The following is a 20,913-nucleotide window of genomic DNA, read 5'->3' on the forward strand; positions in this document are numbered from 1 at the left end:
GAGTTCCAAAAGTTTTGTCCATGAGTGATCCGATATTGAGAGACAAAGGGATGGCAAGCATAATAAAATTAACTGCAGTTTTATACTCAAAAGTCTCAATTATATCCCACAGTGGCCTCATGACCTGCACACCTACAGTCTGTATTTTGGGAACTGCTGTTCCAAGACATATACAAAGACAGGCAGTTCACAGGGCTCTCATACTGTGCCACAAAAAGTCTCAGAAATTCCACTGGGCATCAGCAGGAATGCAGTTAGATAGAAGAGAGCCCATAGGACATGAAATGCTACCACTGTCCTAGCCCTCCACCACACTATCCACTCTAAATTTACACTGTCACGTCTGTAAGAGAGCTACCCTACAAACTCCCCACACCAATCCAATTTCCAGAAGGTCACAGTGCAGCTGTTCCTTATGCCACAACATAACCACACCACAAAAGGACATCTAGAAAACACTAAGGAGGGCTCTGTGAAGAACTGGCTCTGCTCACTCAAGTTAACGAGCCCATGAGTGGTTTCATACATGAGTGGCTACAGGTTTCCCAGGTCAGCTCAGCAGGTTGACAGGGCTCACACACAGCTGGGAAGGAGCTAACAAGCTCTCCAGAGAGCAAAGCTGCCTCTGAGCAGTTCACCTGATATTAACACCCTCCAGCTAGAGCCAGAAGGGCAGCAGAGCACAAACACAGCACAGGTCAGCACATGGCTCAGACAGCACCATCCCACCCTGGGGCTCCCCGTGGGCATTGGGAGGGGAGCAGCACGCACAGAACACAGGCTCAGGCACTGCTCTGCTGCTGCTGCAGCACCACGACACAGTTCACAGGTACCTGCTTCTCTCCCTACCAGTCCCCCAGGCTGCTCCTTCAGGAGTGAGCAATGGGCTTAAGCAATGTCCATATTTAGTTGCAAGAGGGAAAAAACAGCTCTCAACTGACACAGTTTGATGAAGACATGATAACCTCAAGTGAAAGTTGGTTATCTTGCTCCATGCCATGCTCCCCTCTCCATTATGCACTCCCTAGCACCTGCTTTGTGCCACAGCTGCTCTCCACCAGACCCTTCTATGTGCCACTTTAGCTCACCACTACAGCAAACCAGGATGTCAGTAAACTGGGCTGTTCTCCTTCAGTGACCTGAACATTCACCAAGGGCATACCTGTGCAGTCCAGAACAGGGGCACAGGAAGATGGAGATGTGAGACTTTCCCCTTTGGCTGCTAATTAAACTGAGCTGCCCATGGAACCATAGCCTAAAGCTTCTCCATGGCAAAATCCTGTTAAAAGCTTCCCACCCATCCCACACTGCTTGTGTTTTAGGGAAACTACTTTTTAACACGGATCACAAGCCTTTGAGCTAATCCCCCAAAACAGCTTTATTTCTATGTGACAGAAGTAAAAGAAACTTCTTTTACCTGTTTTGATATGAAAACAATGATTTCTTTGGAACCACAAGCACTGACCCCCACACCACACGAGTTCTTATACCAGCAACAGGTGCATCACGCACTCCATCAATCTCAGAGAACTACCTTGTTCCTTCGGCAACAACTGTCTCAAGTCCATGCAAACATATCCTACTCTTTAAATATATGTTTTCTTTTTAAGACAGTAAGACAACATCAAAAACACAACTGAAGCTATTTTACTCCATATTGAACCTGAAAATCTGTGCCAGAATTTTTTCCACAGATAAGTTTAGAAATTCCTTTAAATTTTAAGCTAGGGCAACATTTATAGATCTTTGTACAATTACACAGGGATAGTGAAACACCAGTTAAAGACAGCAAAACCCTTGTCTGAGAGGTAAATACCACAAACAGAGCAGACCCTATCTGAGCAAGCCTGGGAGGGGACTCAGCTGGGAGAGGGTGTGCACAGGCAAAATGAGGTTCTCAAGTTTTGATCACTAGTGATGAATCCGACTGTTTACAGAGTTCTCTTGCTCCTGCAACCGCCAAAACCACATCACAGGTTTGGAAAATCTTCTGAAAAACACTTGAAAATTTTGCAGTAGCAACACCATGTAACAAACCACCCTCATTAAGCTCTGCACTGGATGAAGGTGTTACTTCAGCTGATCTCTCATGAAGCAGCAGCCCCAAGCTGTGCTGTAAGAAAGCATCTAGTAGCACAGAAATACAGGCCAGATCCAGCTAATGGGTTTACTACCAGCTAAATCACACTGACATGGGAAATAATTCACATAAGAAAAAAATACTATTGCAGCTTACATAAGTCTCAAAGTAAATCTTCCCCCTTAACCAGCCAGATTTGAAACTATTCAAAGCTGCAACAAATTTTTTAGCTTATAGTTAAAAACCACTGTGTACAACATCAAAAAAAACATCCCAATCCCAGCCACTAATATATACTTATAGGAGGGACTTATATCTCTGTTCTAGTCATACTCTCTACCCAGTCAAGAGATGTGTCTTGATTTAATGCTGTCAGGGTCAGTAAAAAATATAGAAAGTCTCCTAAGTTGTACCCAAACCTGCCCCAGCCATGACAGACACAGGTGATCCCTGTGACCTAACTGACCTTGTATCATTAAAAAGTTGTGCATTAGTAGATGGGGGTGATTCCCTTACCTGCATCCCAGTTGTACTGAGGATGGCACAGGGTAAGACACAGAGACCATTTGACCACGATAAAAAGGGAGGGGATATTTGGATTCTTAGTTTATCCCACCCCTGTAATATATAATGGAGGTTCAAGATCTAGATTATTAATTCCTTACATCAGAAAGCAGGAATTTGCATTAAAACTTATCCATTAAGTACTGCTTAACAAAAAGTGGCAATATCCCTTGAAATCCAGCATATTCCTAGTTCTTCCCATCCCACTCCTGTTCCCCACTACAGCAGGGAAAATGTAACAATGCCAGACTCCAGGGTCTGCCCTTGTACCCCTGTCACTCCAGAGCTTAATGGAATGCTGCAGTACAGTCCCCTTCCAGCTGACTATGCCCTGGTAACCTCTGACAAGTCTTTTTGTTGTTGCATTTACCATCACAAATATATCCAGTGATGTAATTCCACTGTGTGCTCCCTTACCAGGGCAGCAGCTCACACACCATCAGTCCAGCACTTACTATTAAAGAACTCCTCGTAGTCAGTTTTCTCCACGCAGCACGTGTACATGCGCAGCGCTGCCACCTTCAGCTTCTGAACAAAAAGAAGAGACGACACTTGAAACATTCATCACCAGAGCTGCTGAACATTGCTGGCTTTGTCCCTGAACACTGTGAACATTGTCCCTTTGTCCCACACTGCCATTTTCTGAAAACACTTCTTTTGAGAATCACCATCACTTGAGATTTTCAGGAGCACATTAAACTATTAGATATGCCAGTAATGGCATGAGTATAATTAATTCTGTCTTGAAGGAAAAAAAAAAGTCTTCCTGAATATCCTTCCAAATCTAGTGTGTTAAAATACTTGATATAATTACAGAAAATATAAATTGAATAGTTTTCCTTACAGAGTCTCTGAAGATCCCAATTCACAACTCCTGATTTCCTCCAATAAATTTAAGTGATGTATACCATTAAGAGTGTTTTGTGTAATTTAAGTTTTAAATATTAAAAAAGTCACATACCAGACATGTCCTAAAAATAGCTTTTTTTTATTTTTTCTAGAAAAGTGACACTTGGCTGATTATAAAAATGAGAAAGGAATCTCAAATGATGAACAACATGAGGCATTCCTCCGTGCCTAGGCACTTCTCATTTTGTTCTCAGCCTGCCACTGCACCCAAAACACCTCCAGTGCATCATCTAGAACACAGACACACGTGCTGAAGCTTCAAGAAGCACAATAATTAATAGCAAAAATCTTAAAGAGAAATAGGATTGGGTTTGGATTGCTCTGATTTGGTTCTTTGTTTTTTCTAGCGACATATACCATTGATGAACTCAGTGCCCACCATACTGCAGGGATGAGCACCTTGCCTGCTAAATGGCAGCTCAAATCACCAAAGTAATTATTTGTGTCTCCTCCAACCAAAAGGAAAATAAAGAAATTGCAACTGATTGCTGAGGAAACACAGAAGCCCATTCTTTTTCTTATTCAGTAATCTCAGGCTTCTGTCAAAAATCAAACAAACATCTAAACTTCTTGAAGTAAAATGATTTACATTTCTTACAGGAGTTCTGAAGGTTTCCCTTTTAAAGGAAACACTGCCTGGCCTGTGAGCAGAGATCTCCCTGGTGAGAGTCATTGCCCCAGAGCAGGCATTACTAGACATTAAAAACATATTGTAAAAAACAGTCCCTGCAATCCAGCCCTTAAATAATGCAGGTAACAAAGGAGAAACTGATGAAATTTAATCATGGAAGTTTTAGGGTGTAGGAGAAGTGTGGGGGAAGGGAGAATAAAACGGAAAAAAGCAAGAGAAATACTAAGAAACTTCCCAAAGATCTCCTAGAGAGCACAGGCAAGGCCAAAAATGAACTCAGGTCTCTTGGGCTCTAACCACAAAATAACTCTCTCCCAACCCAGGATCCTTAGCCAAAAGCAGGCAGTAAAGAGCAGCAATTAAGGAGAACTCTGAAATCAACACTTAGAGCTAACAAGAATCTTTATTACAACAATATGTACACAAGCACATGGGAGAGAAACTACACTCTCAAGAGGTTTAGCATCATCTGATTAGAGCAACTAATTTTAACCAAAATAACTAAGCCTGTTACAAGTCATTTATCTTTGCTTTACACTTTTCTTTTTTTTATGCAATCAGCAACAGTTTCAGATCAGTCTCGGAAGAGGTGCACTCTGCCTTGCAGCTATTCAAAGCACCTTAAAACTTCCATTATTTTTCATCTTTTTATTCAAATAACTGGTTTTAATTTCAACACAATTGAGCTCAGTCCTTCTTTCAAGCCACCTTCTCCTCTCATTCTTTTGTACTCTTCCTTAGTTCAGAGTAAAGAAATTATGAATTTCATATTTTTCTTCCACATAAGGAACCAAAAGCATCTCTCACAGAGCTGCTCTCACTTAGTCAATGTTAACAACCGTTTTATGAAAGGGCTATTTAAAAAGAAAAGGACAAAGAGCAAGACCTATTTGTCACACTGCCCTGGTCAGCTACCACTGAACAGTGATTTGAAAAGCAACCACACCATATCTCACCACTACCTGCCCAGCAGATCCTCCTGGTAAGGCTCTTACTCTGTTCTTTGGTGCACAAATGAAGTGAAAATTAGATAGCTGAAGAAATTCAAGAAGGATTTAGACTCTACCAAATACAGTACTGTTGCATATGTCAATGATGGTAATATATAATGGAGGTTCAATATCTGGATTATTAATTCCTTACATCAGAAAATAGGAATTTGCATTAAAACTTATCCATTAAGTACTGCTCCTAGCATAAGAAAAAAAATGTGGAGTGTGTTTGGTCTGCTCTTTAGAACTATGAAAAAAAACAAAGGAATTATTAAATTACTGCTTTACCCATCTGCTGTACTTGAGTGGTCCTGTGAACCCCATCGCTTCCATTATCCTTGTAAAAGCACCCACTTTTTCTTCAGATGACAGTAAGGAATCTTTTGCAGAAAGATGCTGTAAAATTGAAATAGCACATATTTCAGTCTAAGCACTTAAATCTGACACATTTTAGTTAGCCAACTCACAAATTTAACAGAGAATTTTAGGGCCTTTTTGACTGCTTTCTTTGTTCAAAACAAAACACTGTTTAGGTCTCCCCTGAAAATATTCCACTGGTTTTCATGTATGCCATTCCTCTGTTTATGAATACAAACTTTGCATAACCATTGTGATAATAACATCCCACTGGAAGCTCACATTCAAATACTTACAGAAACCTGCTTTCCAAAATATGGCTCCTATCCTAGACTCCCATATTTATTCTAGGTGTCTTTACTAGGGTTTAAGTCTTTTGCAGGTAAGATGAGCAAACAAATCACAGAAACAGAGTAAATAAAGCTAACCTTTCACATTCCCTCTCTTTCTCTCACAGGCATTCTACAGTAATTATACATTATACAAACCAATCAGCTATGTTTTAAAAGCAATGAAGATACATGAACCCATCACTCTTACCAAAGAGCTCCCCCAGACTCTTATTCCCCTTACAGTTAATCTACAGAGTACCTGCAGAAAATCCAGGTCAGCAAAGTACTTAGCAATAATTTGCAGTGTCTGCAAACATGAAGATAAATGTTCTCTTCCAGACTCACTACACACCTTAAAACACCCCTGGGCTGATGCTGTGGCTTTAGCCCAGTGGACAGGTGGGGACAGGGGAGAAAATTCAGAGGGTAAAAGTGAGAAAATTGAGCTAATGGCAGTAAAACAAAAGCCAGAGACACAAGCAAAGCCAAAGGAGGAATTCATCCCCCATTTCCCCAGGGCAGGCAGGTGCTAAGCCATCCCCAGGACAGCTGGGCTCCATCAGAGCAACATCACACCAGTGTCCCCCACTTCCTCCTTCATTCCAAGCTTTATATGTGAGAATGATGCTGGATGGTCTGGACTGTCCCTGGGGTCAGTTGGGATCAGCTGTCCCCACTGTCCCTGCTGTGACCCCACAATTCCTTGTGCACCCCCAGCTACTCCACTGGTAGGGAGAGGAGCAGGAAAGGCCTCAGCCTTTTGTTGGCCCTGCTCAGTAACTAAAACATGCCTAGGATATCAGGGCTATGTCCACCACAAATCCAAACCACAGCCCATACCAGCTACTAGGAAGAAAATTTACTCTCCCCCGGCCCAAAGCAGCAGAACTGGTAAGAGAACTTAATGGCATTCTGCCTCTAAGCACCCCAGCAGCAGCCATCAGCCAGCTGTAATCACCACTGGTACTCCAGCAAGTAATTTCCATGAATTAACTATGCAGTATAGACTTTTTGCTATTAACAAATTACTTTTAGCCCATCTATTTCACAGGAACCTCCTATACATGATTTGAGGAAATAGAGCTGAGAGCCATTGTAACGTGTGAAAGTAATGAGACCAGGATGCCAGCTCCAGCAAGGATCAGGAGCAGACTCTTGGGGATGACACAAAAGCAGAGAAATACAGCACACACACACACCCAGCCTTCTAAGGGATGTACCTGCCCAGCTTCTGACAGACACTCCTGCACAAGAAAATGTATCTACTCACTTTTTTGTCAGCTCAAACTGGCTACACCTTCAGCATCCTGGCGTTTGAAACTATTCAACCTCACTAAGTCGTAGTATGTTGGGTTTCACAGTTTAATTATGTTTAAAAAAAAATCCCTTGTGCCTTTTTAAAATCCAGCCTTGTAATTTGGACTAGATGACCTTTAAAAGTCCCTTCCAACCCAAAGTATTCTATGATCCTTGGATGCCTCCAATTTTCCCATAAGAACCTGCAAACAACTATTTCCTATCCCACTTTTCAGTACCTTTTATAGGCCAGTATCATACATACATTCCTTAGTTTAGAAAGGTCCTAAAACAGGCTATTCTCATATTGAAAGCTCTTCCCCTTTCTCATCATTCTCCACAGACTTCCTAGCACTAATATAGTAGTTTTTGAAATGGCATGAATGGTTAAGTAAATGCATATTAAGATACAGATTAAAATACAGATCCATACTCTGCACAAGTTGCTATAATTAACTAAAAACTAACTGTAAAGATGACAAAATTATAGCTCTGAGACAGAATCCATCCCTGTGTATAACCACACACAAGCCTGAGCATTTGAAATAAAACACTGTGCACTTGTGCACTGTCCATGGACGGCTGTCAGTGCCTTGAATCCTGCCATGCCCAGTGTTCAGGGGAGAAACACACCCAGCACCATTTTAATATCTGTCAACGTCCCAGACAGTATAACACTGCCCAGGACCTCCTGTGATACTCAGCTCCTCCTCTGAATGCTGGTCATTAAACCTGTTCACCACATCCCTTCTTACCAATGTCTGCAGAGGCACATCCCACCCTCTGCCACACATGATGGAGCCAGTGATTCCCCTGACACGTATGTGGGTATTTAAACCAGTTTTTAGTATCTTCTAGTCAGGATTATGCAGTGCAATATTCCCTGCTACACTACAAATGGCTCCTAAATTTCCATCACAACTTCATAATCCCCATCCAGCCAGGCAATGATAGGAACTGCTCAAGGCAGAGCTTGTGTCCAATAAGCACTGCCACGTTCACTAAGTCAACATTCATCTCTTCCACAGGAATTGAAATCACACTGAACCTCTAGAGAACCCAGGCAGAACTTCACTACATGCCTCTTATCTATAAATGCATATGAAGTCTCCCTCTGTACAAGTTTTTAACTATGCAGAGAAAATTAAAAACCAAAATTATCTCAATTCATCTCACCTCAATTTAGCTCATCACTAAAACAATGGCTAACCAACAAGCAGGTTTTTCTAGGAAATGCCATGTTTCTTGCTTCATTCTGCAAGGCAGCCTGGACTAGCTCAAAAGATGGTGAAGGGATTTAAGCAGAGAGTGCTTGGTACAACCTACGGATAGAGGCCTGAAGCTCATCTTATCAAGGCCATGACTGCAGCCAAATAAATGCAATTAAACAATCCTATAAGCATCTGTAAAATCAGATCTAGGAAACACTGGGGTGAGGAGAGGGGAAACTGTGTGGTGCTTAGTTGCTAGCTGGGCTAAAACCACAACACAGAGAGAGAGACAGAGAAAAAACTTTAAAAATGTATTTTATAACTCACTCAAAACAAGCTCATGAAGACACTGTGCAAGGGACATAAGCCTACCTCAGGCTGCCTTTCCAGCTCAATACCTGAAAGGCAGTGTTTAAAGCAAACAATCATTTTAATTTTGACACCAAACATAAACGGAAACATCTGGAGCTCACCATTAATTCCAAACCACTTTCCCACCAGGACTGCATAGTCAAGTTCACATTTCAAAGATGAGTAAGTACTTCTCTATTCAAAATAATGAAGTTGCAGTGCAAAAAACAACTCAAACCTACAGTGTTGTAAACGGCTTCCTTTCTGGTCATAAATCCTGCCTGGCTTCTTACACCATGGCTATTTTAACTGGGAAGTTTCCCCATCCATCTTTCAGCCCTTGTACCCCTCCCCTTGCCTTTTTCAATACAGCAAAAACAAATCTTGAGTCCTGCCTTGAAGATCTTCACGGCAGTCCTGGTTTGTCTGAGGTACTGTCTTGTCACCCATTGCTCTCCCAGATCTGCTCTGTTAAGTGGTGCCCGAGCAGGGCTCAGAGCAGTGCAGGCAGGAATGGGGATTAGGGGCATGCACCATCTTTGGGAGTCTGGATAACAACTTTAGCTCCAGCCATGATAAATTGTGCAAACCCTTTGTACATGCTTCAGTCCCTGTCTGCAAAGCGTTTGGTTTATCTTAACAGCTGAAAAACACTGAAAAATTGAGTAAAAGAAGGAAAAACCCCTAGCTGAAAACTGAATGCAAAGACCAGGCAGGGGCTCTTCCCTTGTACACTTCTGGTTTTACTTCATTTTTTCTATCTATGTCAAAATAACCAATTTAAAATCCTTCTTAGTATGTACCTCTAACTCCACACCAGCAAAATGCACTATTAGCTAGATAGCAAACTGGGATTATTGTTTTCATGGAAGTTTTACCCATCAGTCCCTAACTCATTTTCCTTCTGTCATCCCACCTCTCATGCATGTGTTCCATTTTGCCAATTTCTTCACACTGGATTAACAAGATATGAGGATATTTATTAGTTGAGAGATGCTAACACCCTTAGTTTAAGTGGTGAAATGATCCTATGGAGTTGATTCAGGCCTCAGAAAACTTCTACTCCAAGACAAAAGACAATACATGTACAAGACACATAGACCACCGATTAACAAAACAGTACAGGTGAACAGTAAATTATTACACAACAATTAACTACAATTAGTAGATTGCATTACAATTTTCAGTGTTTAGAAGATAGCAAATCTGTCACCACACATTATTCCCAAACTAAAGAATAAGGAACATCTTGTCACTTCTAACATGTGACACCTTGACTTAATTTCTTTTCTGATTGGAAGGAAGCCCTCAGCCTTGTCAATGAACCTTCACCCTGATAACCCACTGTAACTGCACCTTCCTATGCCAGCGCTTCATTTTTGGGAAAGGAACAGAACTCCTTCTCCAATTACCAGACCCATTGTTCACATTACACCAAATTATCTTAGAGAAAGGTTGAACCCTCTCCTATGTTTTCTGAGAAGTATTTTGCCTCCTGTCTCTGTAGAATCTCCAGCACATGTGTCCTCCAACAACAAAACTTTCCAACTCTTCTCACCTTACTCGTATTGTAAAAGGATCTGTTTTGCTGTGTGATGGCTCCATTGGCTTGAATCAATCCACCACAGAATTTAGAGAGTTGGAAGGTGCCAGCCTTGTGTCTCTAGTAGAAACGATAAAAGAAAAAAAAAGGAATTAACCAGAGACCACTGACTTAACTTTACATCAACCACCTGTAGTTTGCTCTCAAGTCAATTAATTCTGGCTAATCCCAAAAAACTCTGCATCACAAATAGCACAAATTTATTATAACAACTGTTACAAAAACAAATGGCTGTCTATGCTTAATGCTCCACACCACATTTTTCCAATGTCCCATAAATGTACTGATGGAATGGACTGGTAGAACACTGTACTCAAAAGCCACAGCCTCTCTGTTTTGACCCTAACCCTACTTCTAATTATGGGGTTTGTCTCTTAATAAAGAATAATTGCTTTTTCTGACTTCACAGACAAACAGCTATTTTTATCTACAACTTTATAGCCTGTTCAGTTGTCTTTGTGGCCAAGACTTGAGAAAACATAAATTGCAGTGTAAAAGCTACCACTACAGCCCCTACGACTTCAATCACAGATCTAGTGCACAGCAAAAAAAAAACTCTCAAGCAGGAGCAAGTGGGCTCCTCAGGAAAGAAGCTGCACACTGAATAGAACACTTCCACAGTCTCCCAGCACAGCCAACTTAGCAGTACCTTATTTATCAATTAATTCAGACAGAGTAAACATGCTGTTCAGAGCAGTCATCCCCAGATGTGTACTGACTGTAGAGTAAGCCCAACTTCATTAATAATTTCACAACCGCTCATTTCCACCTCTAGTCCCAACATCACGTGCTACTGGTGCGAACTGGTGCTTTAATAGTAGGGTTAGCACCTATTCCCATTTTCTACACATTTTTCACCCCTTTATCATTAACTGCTATTACCTGATGCTCTAGTTGATTTACTCTGGACAGACACACACTGGAACTATGCTGGTTGTCCCACAACAGTGAACCAAACTGCAAAGCTTCCACTGGAACAATATTAAATGTGCTGTGCAAGGTAAACATCCACCAGTACTAGGAAGTCCAAGACCACTGTACAGTGGAGATGTTCTAGAAAATAAAGTGTTCTCTAAAATAAAATGCTGGAAACAGCATGCAAACATGGCTGGCTTGTAATAGCTCATTTGGAAAAGTAACACCTCCATTTGGACTTCTGCATTTAATCTTCTCATGACAGATAATTTGGATCTATTAAAAGACACACCTGGACATGTAACAAGAGTGGGAGCTCACTCTTGCAGCAGCAGAGCTCTCTAGAGCTGCCTTGGTATTTCCACAATACACAGCGAAGACATCACTTTTGGAAGCCTCTTTATTGAAAAATCCTTACTTTTTCTTGGTAATTTAAGATCATTCAATTTTTCAGACACTTTAACAAGCTGTGATGTCTTACCTGGAAAACACTGCACAGCATCCGCCCACAGAGGCCAGTGACTGCAGTGGTCTGCAGCAATCCATGGCACCCTGCAGTCCACTGGGTCACTCCAGCCTGGCAGCTCTGCAACGAGGAGATGAGCAATGAAGAAAAGGACACAGATGTGGAGAAATAGTGTAACTATCCCTCTGCTCTCACAGGATTTATTCATTCATACGACAAAAACAACATGGAGCTGTGCCAGGGGAGCAGGGGGAAGAGTTTAGGTTGGGTATCAGGGAAAGGTTCTTCCCCCACAGGGTGCTGGCACTGCCCAGGCTCCCCAGGGAACAGGCACGGCCCAAGGCTGCCAGAGCTCCAGGAGCATTTGGACAATGCTCTCAGGAACAGGGTGGGATTGTTGAGGTGTCTGTGCAGGGTTGGGCATTACACTCAATGATCCTTGTGGGTCCCTTCCAGCTCAGGATATTCCATGATTCCAACAATCCTCAGATTCAACTCCCAACTTGTGCTTGACAAGAGTATAAATTTTGATTATGAAAATATTTTGCCTTCCAGTACAAGTATCCAACCCAAGTCTGATGGCAGAAACAGATGAATGGAAGGAAATGGTGGGCTGTCTACATCATAAAACCACACCACAACTCCTCTGTCTATACAATAAATTCAAATGCTTAAGAAGCATTCTTCAATTGACTGAGTAAGCTCTAAAAAGCCCTCATCCAACTCAACTTTTATGCATCTTTCTCTTACTTTACTCAGGCACAGCTAAGAATTTTCTTATTCCAAAAGCACATATTGTCCCAATAAATTTCAGTGAAGATCATTATTTTCTTCCATGAAAATGTCAGCAATACAAAGAAGAGGTGGAGCTTTTTTTGCCTGCACCTTCTTTGCACCTTTCACCTTCTGCAATATTCAAGTTAGTACAATATTTGCCTCCTTCATACATGCACTACGTTAACACTGGAAATAACGTATAGAGATGCCATTTTCTAATAAAAATAGCTTCATTTTTGGTTGGGCACAAAGACGATTAAGAAACTGAAGCATCCAATGTATGAGCAGAGAATTAGTTTTGAGAAACGAAGACTTCAGGGAGATCTTATAAATTTGTATTAACATCTGGTGGGTAGGCAGTCAGACTGTCCCTGGGGTGCTCAGTGAAAGGACAGCCACAAGAGCAGCAGATCTGCCCAGAGACAAGAGGAACCAACATAAACCACCTTGAGTTCCTGTCCCACTCCTGTGACCTGCACAGTCACCGCTGTCCCTCAGGCGTGGCCATTGGCCTTGCAGGCTGTCCCTCAACTCCAGAGCTGCACTTTGAATCCATTAAGGGAACTGATTTGGCATTTTAAACACTGCAAAGGGAGAGATGCTGCCCCATGGCAAACATGGTTAGTGTTCACTGCTACTACACCTTCCCATTTCTACTGCAGCAAGACTACTCAGGCTTCTGATCTTTGCATCTAACATCACCGTCAGGAAGTGAAATGATGAAAATGATACATTTCTATCCAAAACCCATTTCAGCTGAGTCCCAATAACTACTTTTTGAGATAATCTAGTGTTCTGGCCCAAACAGTTTAATAAACGCTTCAGTGAGAAAGAAGTAACCTTTTTTTTTTGTGAACAATTACAACAAGATTCCAAGGATCTGACAAAACATTTTTGAGGCTTTTTCTCATTAATATGCCCAGGTTGGAATATGGCTTAGAGCTTGAACATACTGAGGTTTGGAACTGCTGAAAAGCACAAACGCAACAAAACTGGACAGAGACACATGAAAACAAAAAAAGTAAGCACAAGCACACTTAAAAGCTGATGTGATAAACAATCCACTAATAAAGAAAACAGACATCAGGAGATAGCAGGGAATATGAGGAGCTAAGGAATTTCCTCTAAGCCAGCATCACTCTGCCGAACACAGTCTTCCTTTCAAATTACAAGTGCTTCTTTGGCTTCTCCCCTGGGCTGAAAGAAAATGTACCAAGCCTAAACTGAACAGGATTACTCAGGAATAGTCTGCAGACAGCTGCCTTGTCAAGACAGAGATGAAAGAACATCACTAGTCTTCTAAATCCTCTTGGCAACCTTTCGGAAAGTCTTAGGTAGCAGACAAGCTATTTATCAAGGTATCTTGGGCAAAAGCCAGATTTATCATAATGCCAGTATTAAGGAGCAGAGCTGAAATGTCAGGGCTGGATCATACACCAGGAGCTCAAAGTCAGACAAAAAACAAATTTTCCTTATTTCCAGTAGAAGGAAGAAATACAGAAAGTTTTAAGACTAGTTTTCATACAATCAGGAAACCACTAAACTCTAATGCAGAAACACGTGCTGAGAAACGCCAGGGATGAGCAGCTCTTGAGCTGAAGCTGAGCATACTTCAGATCACAAAACCAGCATCATCATCTCCTCTCTAAAGAGAAACCTTTCTGGTCAGGCTGAAAAATCATATCAGCTTACTTTGCCACATGAATGCCAGCAGCAGCTGGCTGAGGAGCTGCCCAGGGACAGGTAAGCCCAGGAGGCAAATTCTTTCCCTTCAGAAGCAGTTTTCATTGCAAACCCTGCCCTGGGGGTGCGGCTCCACAGACAGCTGAGCCCTCCTGATGCCTCACTGCTTCCCTACTGTTCTCCCTGCTCCCTTCCTGCCTGGCTCCCCCCTCCCTGCCTGCTGACCATTGCCTCTTCAACGCTTTCAAACTGCACAACCTGTTGTCACTGTTCTGCTGCTCCAGCACTTGGATCACGGGGGCCAAGAAAAAGGCAGGCAACAGAGCAAGGACAAAGGACAGGGAAAGGGCAGGGGTGGGAGGAGAAAGCAGGAACTCAAGGTCACTGCATTTGAGCTGCTCTTGGCAGGTTTGTGCTTGGCTGCTCTCATCCTGAGTTTTGAAAGGGCAGGACTCAGCGTGATTGGGGAAACCACACCCTGAGCCACCAGCTTGGAGTACCTGGGGGACTAATTTCATAACTGGATATTTGCCCCCGTACTAAAGGCCTTTCGTGTTTATGGGACATGTGTCCCCACTTAGCAGCGCTGGCCAGTCTGTGTGGTGATACAAGATCATACCCAGGTACAAAATTCTGTTTTCTAGACAATATCCTAAAAAGAGGAACTCTGCCACAGATGCTTCAAAGGCTAATAGAAAGAAAAAACGCACACAGATGAATGGGGAAGAAGAAAGGAGTGGAGTCATTGTAAACCGACACTTTCACAGGAACCCAAACACTTTCAATCTGAATCATAGAACCACTAGGGGTTCTAGAGGGCTGGAAAAGCCCTCTAAGGTGATCAAGTCCAACCATTAATAAACCATGTCACCAAGTGCCATATCCACATAGTGTTTGAACATTTCCAGGGATGGTATCTCCACCACTGCCCTGTGGTGGTGCCATGCTTGAGCAAAAACACAAGAATTGGAATGTTTACACTACCCTTGCTTTCAAACAGCTCCAGAGGGAGAGGGAAAGGTCCCATAAGGGCAATGCCCACCCCTTAGGGCACACACTGAGCCCAGCAGGAGTCCCACTGGCGGGCATGTGTCTCCAGTTCCCGGCAGGAGCCCAAACCCTTACACAAAAGAATCACAGGATCAATTAAGTTGGAAAAGACCTCTGAGATCATCGAGTTCAAACTATGACTGCAACACCATCACGTCAACTAGACCATGGCACAGAGTCCCTCAAACACCTCCAGGGATGGTGACTCCACCACCTGCCTGGGCAGCCCCTTTCAATGCCTGACCACCTTTTCAGTGAATAAATTCCTCCTGATGTCCAAGCTGAACCTCCTCTGGGATTATTTGAAGCTGTTTCCTCTCATCCTTGTTCCCTGGGACCAGAGCCCGAACCCCTCCTATCTGCTCCCTCCTGTCAGGGAGTTTCTGCAGAACCAGAAGGTGTCCCCTGAGCCTCCTTTTCTCCAGGCTGATATCGCCCAGCTCCCTCAGCCACTCCTGATGTTCTCGCCCCTTCCCCAGCTCCGTTCCCTTCCCTAAACAAGCTCCAACCCCTCACAAACCCTTCTGCAAACACAAACTCCGCGGGAAAAGCTCGCCCCGCTGCTTCGCCAGACATCGCGGGCGAGGCCACAGGGCGGGAAGCGGGAGCAGCCCCCGCTGACACCCCTCGGGCTGCGGGGGGAGGCCGCCACAGCGGCGGCGCGGGGACAACCCCGGCTCCACACGCCGCTCGCCCCCTCAGCGCCAGAGCTCTCCCCCCTCCTTCCTCCCCTCCCTCCTCCCTTCACTCACCAGAGCACGCGCCAGAGCCGCCATGAGTCCCCGGCGCCGCTTCCGCCGGCGCGGCCCGGCCCCTTCCGTGGGAAGCGCCGGGCGGGTGGCGGCGTGAGGCGGGCGGCCCACCGGGTCGGGAGCCTGACCCGGCGTGCAACAAGCCTACAAGGGCACGCTGGAGAGAGTAGTCATGTAATTGTGTTTCCGTGTGAAGGAGAGCAGCTTTCCCTCGTACTTAAAGCGCAGGTTATAAGCTACCCATGGGAGGTAAATGTTAAGGTAGTTTCCCATTCTGTAACGCCCTGGCAGTCACACTGACAAAGGTCAGGCACTTTCACTGCTGGAAGCAAAGCCCCTCCACAGTGGGGGGCTCAAATGAGCCGAAGGGTGTCCCTGCATTCCCCACTCTCACACAGTCAGACCAGGTTTCCCACAGCAGAGTCTCACGTGTCTCGTTACACAAAACAATTTATTTGCAGCGCAGGAACAGAGATACAGCTCGAGCCGGTGCCTCCAGGGAGGGACCTTGAATCCCTGGGCTGTTACACCTTCACAGTGTTATAAATGAAAATTGCGAGTCAGCCAATTTTAATAAAAATATGAAAAATAAAATTTATTTCGCGACCGTAATAACACTCCGATAGCCACCACCAAAAACGGACAGCGTATCACCCCCGGTCGATGATACGGGTGAACGAGAGGAAAGCACCCCCTCACTGGTGCCTTGACCTCCCTGTCCACACCAACTGCTTCGAGGTAGCAGTTCTTATACAGTTTATTTCGCCCGCGGCAGAAAGTCTTTGTTTCTTTTGGAGTTCTTCATATTCATCTTGGTTTCTTTCTCTGGCTTGGGCTGCACAAAGCCTTCGTCTGAGAATAGAAGGATGCACTTCCCTGGTTCCCGGAATCTGGCATTCGGATTCAAGGTGATGATGATCCTGGCCCCCCTCTCAGATAGGAATCTCGTCTGGGCCATCAGCACCTGGCGTCTTTCTTTGGGCGTAGGTGCTGTTGAATGCTCATCCTTGGTGCAGCTGGAGTCCTCTTTGGATGCAAATGCCGTGATATCCATCTGCTGTAGGTCATCTGGCCAAGAATTCCCAACCTGAAGGAAAAAGGGATTCTTCTCCCCCCTTCCACAGTTTATTTCATACACTTAATATTTTGTACAGCGTTTATTTCTACGAATTACTAATTACATTCCTAACAACAGTCCGAGCACAGCAGTCTCAGCTCTTCCTGAGTCTTTGGCTCCTGTCACTCTCTCCGTGTCCATCCACTTCCCTGGCTCCTGCTGTTTCTCACTGTCATCACCTGGACCTGTCTTTGTGCCCTTTGTTAACCAGAGAGTGGCAGGTCATGGCTCCCACCCAGAGCTCAATCCGAATTTCAATCTGCAGTTTCCAGGCTGAGTTATCTGGACCAGATTTATTTCTCAACAGTAAAGCCTAGCAACAGCTTTCTGACCTCTCACATCTTGTGTAGGAGCAATCCCTGGATCAATTCAGTTTTGGAGCAAATTTTGCAACCAAATTGCAGAGGTCCGGTCCAGAAAGTGAATCAAAGCACCTTTCCTTGGGAAGGGAAACACCTGTTCCTCCTGTTGGTGCTGCAGGTGATCATCTGCCTAGTGGTGGTAAAGGCCAGCAAGACTTTTCTGTCTCAACACTTTTTGTGTGTGAGCAATCTCTGGCTGTATTCAGTATTGGAGGTGGTACTATAAATTTTGGTGATGGACCCCTGAATGGAAATGACTGTGCTTTTCCATGGGAAGGAGAGCAAGTAGCCCCAGTGTTCCAGGTGCAGATGATGGGCTGCCCACCAGGAGGCAAAGGCCAGCAAGACCTTTCTTTCTTGGAACCTGTTGTGTTGTAGCAATCCCTGGATGTGTTAAACCTTGGAGCTGACTTCCTGATGCCAAACTGGGATCTGCATGTAAATGACACCACCTTTCCTTGAGAAAGGAAGCACCTAGTCCTGTTCTTGGTGCTGCATATGATCATCTGCCCAATGGAAATAAAGGTCAGCAAGATTATTTATTTCAGAGTTGTGCAAGCCTGCAATCTTGGTGATATTCAACAAATCCAGCATGCCCTAGCAGAATTTGTACTGCACTTTTTAGACATGGAAATTCAGAGTTAGTAACTTCCCAAGTACAGCCCCTCTGTTAGGATCGGTTAGTAATTTCCATACAGCTACACAACCCAGGAACCTTTTTGACCTGTAGGCATGATGTAGGTATTACAATGAACATAGTTCACCTATGGACCTTGAGTGTTTTGCCAGGTTAGCAATGTAGACATAGACATAGATCAACATCTTGATTTACTATGTCCTTAAAGCTTGTTAGTTACGGGATGTCCATGGGTAGGAGATGCGCCTGCTCCCTGTTCCACTGATGGGGTCTCCTTTATTGATCATTAGGCTTGGAAGTATGCAAAGACATATTAAAGAACATCCAGACTTAAGATAATCTTGACATATTCCACATGTTTGCAACAGCATGGAAGGCTCCAGGTCTGTGCTGGGGTTTGGTTTGGAAGGGGCAGAGGCTGGCAGATCTATGCCTGCCTGCTGCTGTCAGCCATGTCCTGGGGGACAGTGGCTCTGCCCCGGGGCAGCAGGGAGGGCAGCATGGAAGCAGTGGTACTTCCTGTGGCTGAAGTTCGTGAGGCCATCCTGGCTGCCTCAAGCATCAGTGTGACCCTGCACTCGTGTCACCAGGAAAACATGGCAGAGTCCCTCACCCGGAGTCCCCCAGAGCCAGCAGCTTGCTGCCAGGAGCCATCCCACCTGTCCCTGCTGCATATTCCCTGCCAAGAACTCTCGGGATCTCCTCTGGTCAAGATGACTCTGAGATGTATTAAAAGTCTCTTTTCCCCAGCCCAGCTGTCGAAGAAGGAGTCAGAAGTCTTTGACTCGTGTTCTCAAGGTTGTTTATTATTTCTTATCTAAAACATTTTCTGTCTGACCTGCTGAGGTCTGTTCAGCAGGTCAGTCTGAGGCATACTGCCCTCCCACAGGGCCGGAGTTGTCTTCTATACTATAAACTACATATTCGATATTTACAGTTATGTTCCAATACCTATCACCTATGTTAGACAGTCACTTTCTACTTTACACCAATCCAAGAGTGCCCCATCACCAAGAAGATGGAGGAGGCTAGGAAGAAGAAGGAAGAAGAACAGGACAATGCCCAAATCCCTCCATCTTGCCTCCTCGACACCCACAGAAAAATCCTCAAAATGTCTCTTTTCGCCCTATAACTACTACTATTATGCTATCTAAACTTTTGTGACCTTTAATTCTTCATACAAAGGTGGTAATTTGTTCCATGGGTCGAACTCAAAGCTGCAGGGGTCTTAGGCTGCATGCCAGGATCTCCAACTCCCCTGCCAGGTTTTGAACCATCCAGGGCACCCAGAGGGATATCCTGTGTTCCGACAAAGAACCATCCTTCTTGTCCCTGTTGCGTGTTCCCTGCTCCTGGCTGCTGCTGGCACCAGCTTTCATGAGGCCACAGAGTGAGCCTGAGCAGTGGTCCAACGGGGTGAAGTGAGCTGGCTTGTTTTGCCAGGTTAGGCTGAATCTGGATCACATCCACAGCACCTCACAAACGCCAGTACTGGTGCAGATGTGAGCAGCAGCAGCTGGGGCAGGGAGCGAGGCTGCGCAGCCGGCGGCAGCGCTGGCTCAGAGGGCTTAGGGAACTATAACATTCTCCTCCTCTCTTTCCCAGCACGTTAACTGGGATGTCAGCTTCTCAAGTGGGCAGTAGCAGCTGTTTTAATAGCCCTGAAACTTCACAGTAGTCCTTAGAAATCGTTCATATGTTCTTAAATATCAGGCCTCAGGGGGCCAATAGAATCACCTGTCTGGACTTCTTATCCACAGGCATCCCAGATCCCTGTGCTTGCAGCTGGTCTTTCTTGAGATGTTCTGACTCCCCACAGCTATCTGCTGAAAGGGGTTTAACTGTGTCTGACAAGCTGTTTAGTGAACAAGTTGTTCTGACACGAGGTAGGATGTTGAACAATGCAGGGGACTGTGGGATCTCTGTTGGGGAAATGCTACATTTCATTTTGGTTTTGTACTAGCAGTGAATTCCAGGCAGGAAGGTTGAAGCTGGTTTTGTTGTTTTATATTTGCTTAGCTGCCCTTCTTGCATTACACTCAAACCAATATTAAATGCCATTGTTAACAGCAAATTTTTTGTGGGAAGGCGATGGAGAGGAGTGATTACACTTTTCTGAACCCTCTTTGCCATTAATGAGTTACAGCCATTAAAAATGATGATGCTCAAGAGGCTCTAAAGTGTGTAGTCATGCAGAGAAAAGGCTCTTGCCACCAGCAGTGTCTCTCAGTGATGTGACATGGTCTGTCTACTACAGTGGACACTTTCCAACTCAGAGCTGTGCCTGATAAATATTGACACTTACCTGGCTTTGTGTTAGTCCTACCTAATGGTGCACAAAAAGATTCTGGCACACTTCAGTTGGAGAAAGTTACTGTCCCACCCAAGATTCCTCTGCCTGTCACTGCTCCATGGAACACCAAGCCCTTGCCCTGTCAGTCTGTCTGAACACAGCTCCCTGAGGGAAAAGAACAGCACAGCCTTTGATGGGACATGAACCCAGAAGAGTTGGCTGTGGACCTGAGTTTCGATTTTAGTTTCAGTTCTGAAGGGATTCCCTCAGCCAGAGCACAGGCAATTTATTCCCCTTTACATAGGTTTTTGCTGTCCTCAAGCTCCTCCACTCAGCTCTGCTCAGTGGGCAGCTCCACAGCTGTGTAGGTCTTACATCTGAGGTAATGAATCTTCCACGTGGAAGATCCTCTCTTCCTGGGAGATTGTCACCTGAGGCCACTAAAGAGGCTGAGAAACTTGTTGCCATGTGTTTTCTGAAACATGTATTTTCTGAAACATGTTGCGAAACATCAACAATGGCCTCAGGTGTTCAT

At 44.4% G+C, this 20,913-nt stretch overlaps 1 protein-coding gene across 2 annotated transcripts in view; it reads right to left on the reverse strand.

Moving 5' to 3' along the window:
* Positions 1 to 16,020, reverse strand: part of LOC121335929 (ubiquinol-cytochrome-c reductase complex assembly factor 1) — a 46,664-nt gene extending 30,644 nt beyond the window's left edge. For both annotated transcript variants that reach the window (XR_005952670.1, XM_041404513.1), the window contains exons 1-5: positions 15,970 to 16,020; positions 11,723 to 11,827; positions 10,282 to 10,386; positions 5,465 to 5,572; positions 3,100 to 3,172 (exon numbers count right to left, since the gene is read on the reverse strand). Coding sequence is in view for 1 of the 2 variants with exons in the window: in XM_041404513.1 (XP_041260447.1) it covers positions 3,100 to 3,172; positions 5,465 to 5,572; positions 10,282 to 10,386; positions 11,723 to 11,827; positions 15,970 to 15,993 (415 nt within the window). In the remaining variant the exon portion in view is untranslated. The remainder of the gene's footprint in view (positions 1 to 3,099; positions 3,173 to 5,464; positions 5,573 to 10,281; positions 10,387 to 11,722; positions 11,828 to 15,969) is intronic.
* Positions 16,021 to 20,913: the final 4,893 nt, after the last annotated feature.

Source organism: Onychostruthus taczanowskii, unplaced genomic scaffold, assembly GCF_017590055.1.
Source record: "Onychostruthus taczanowskii isolate IOZ18803 unplaced genomic scaffold, ASM1759005v1 scaffold210, whole genome shotgun sequence".
Lineage (NCBI taxonomy): Eukaryota > Metazoa > Chordata > Aves > Passeriformes > Passeridae > Onychostruthus > Onychostruthus taczanowskii.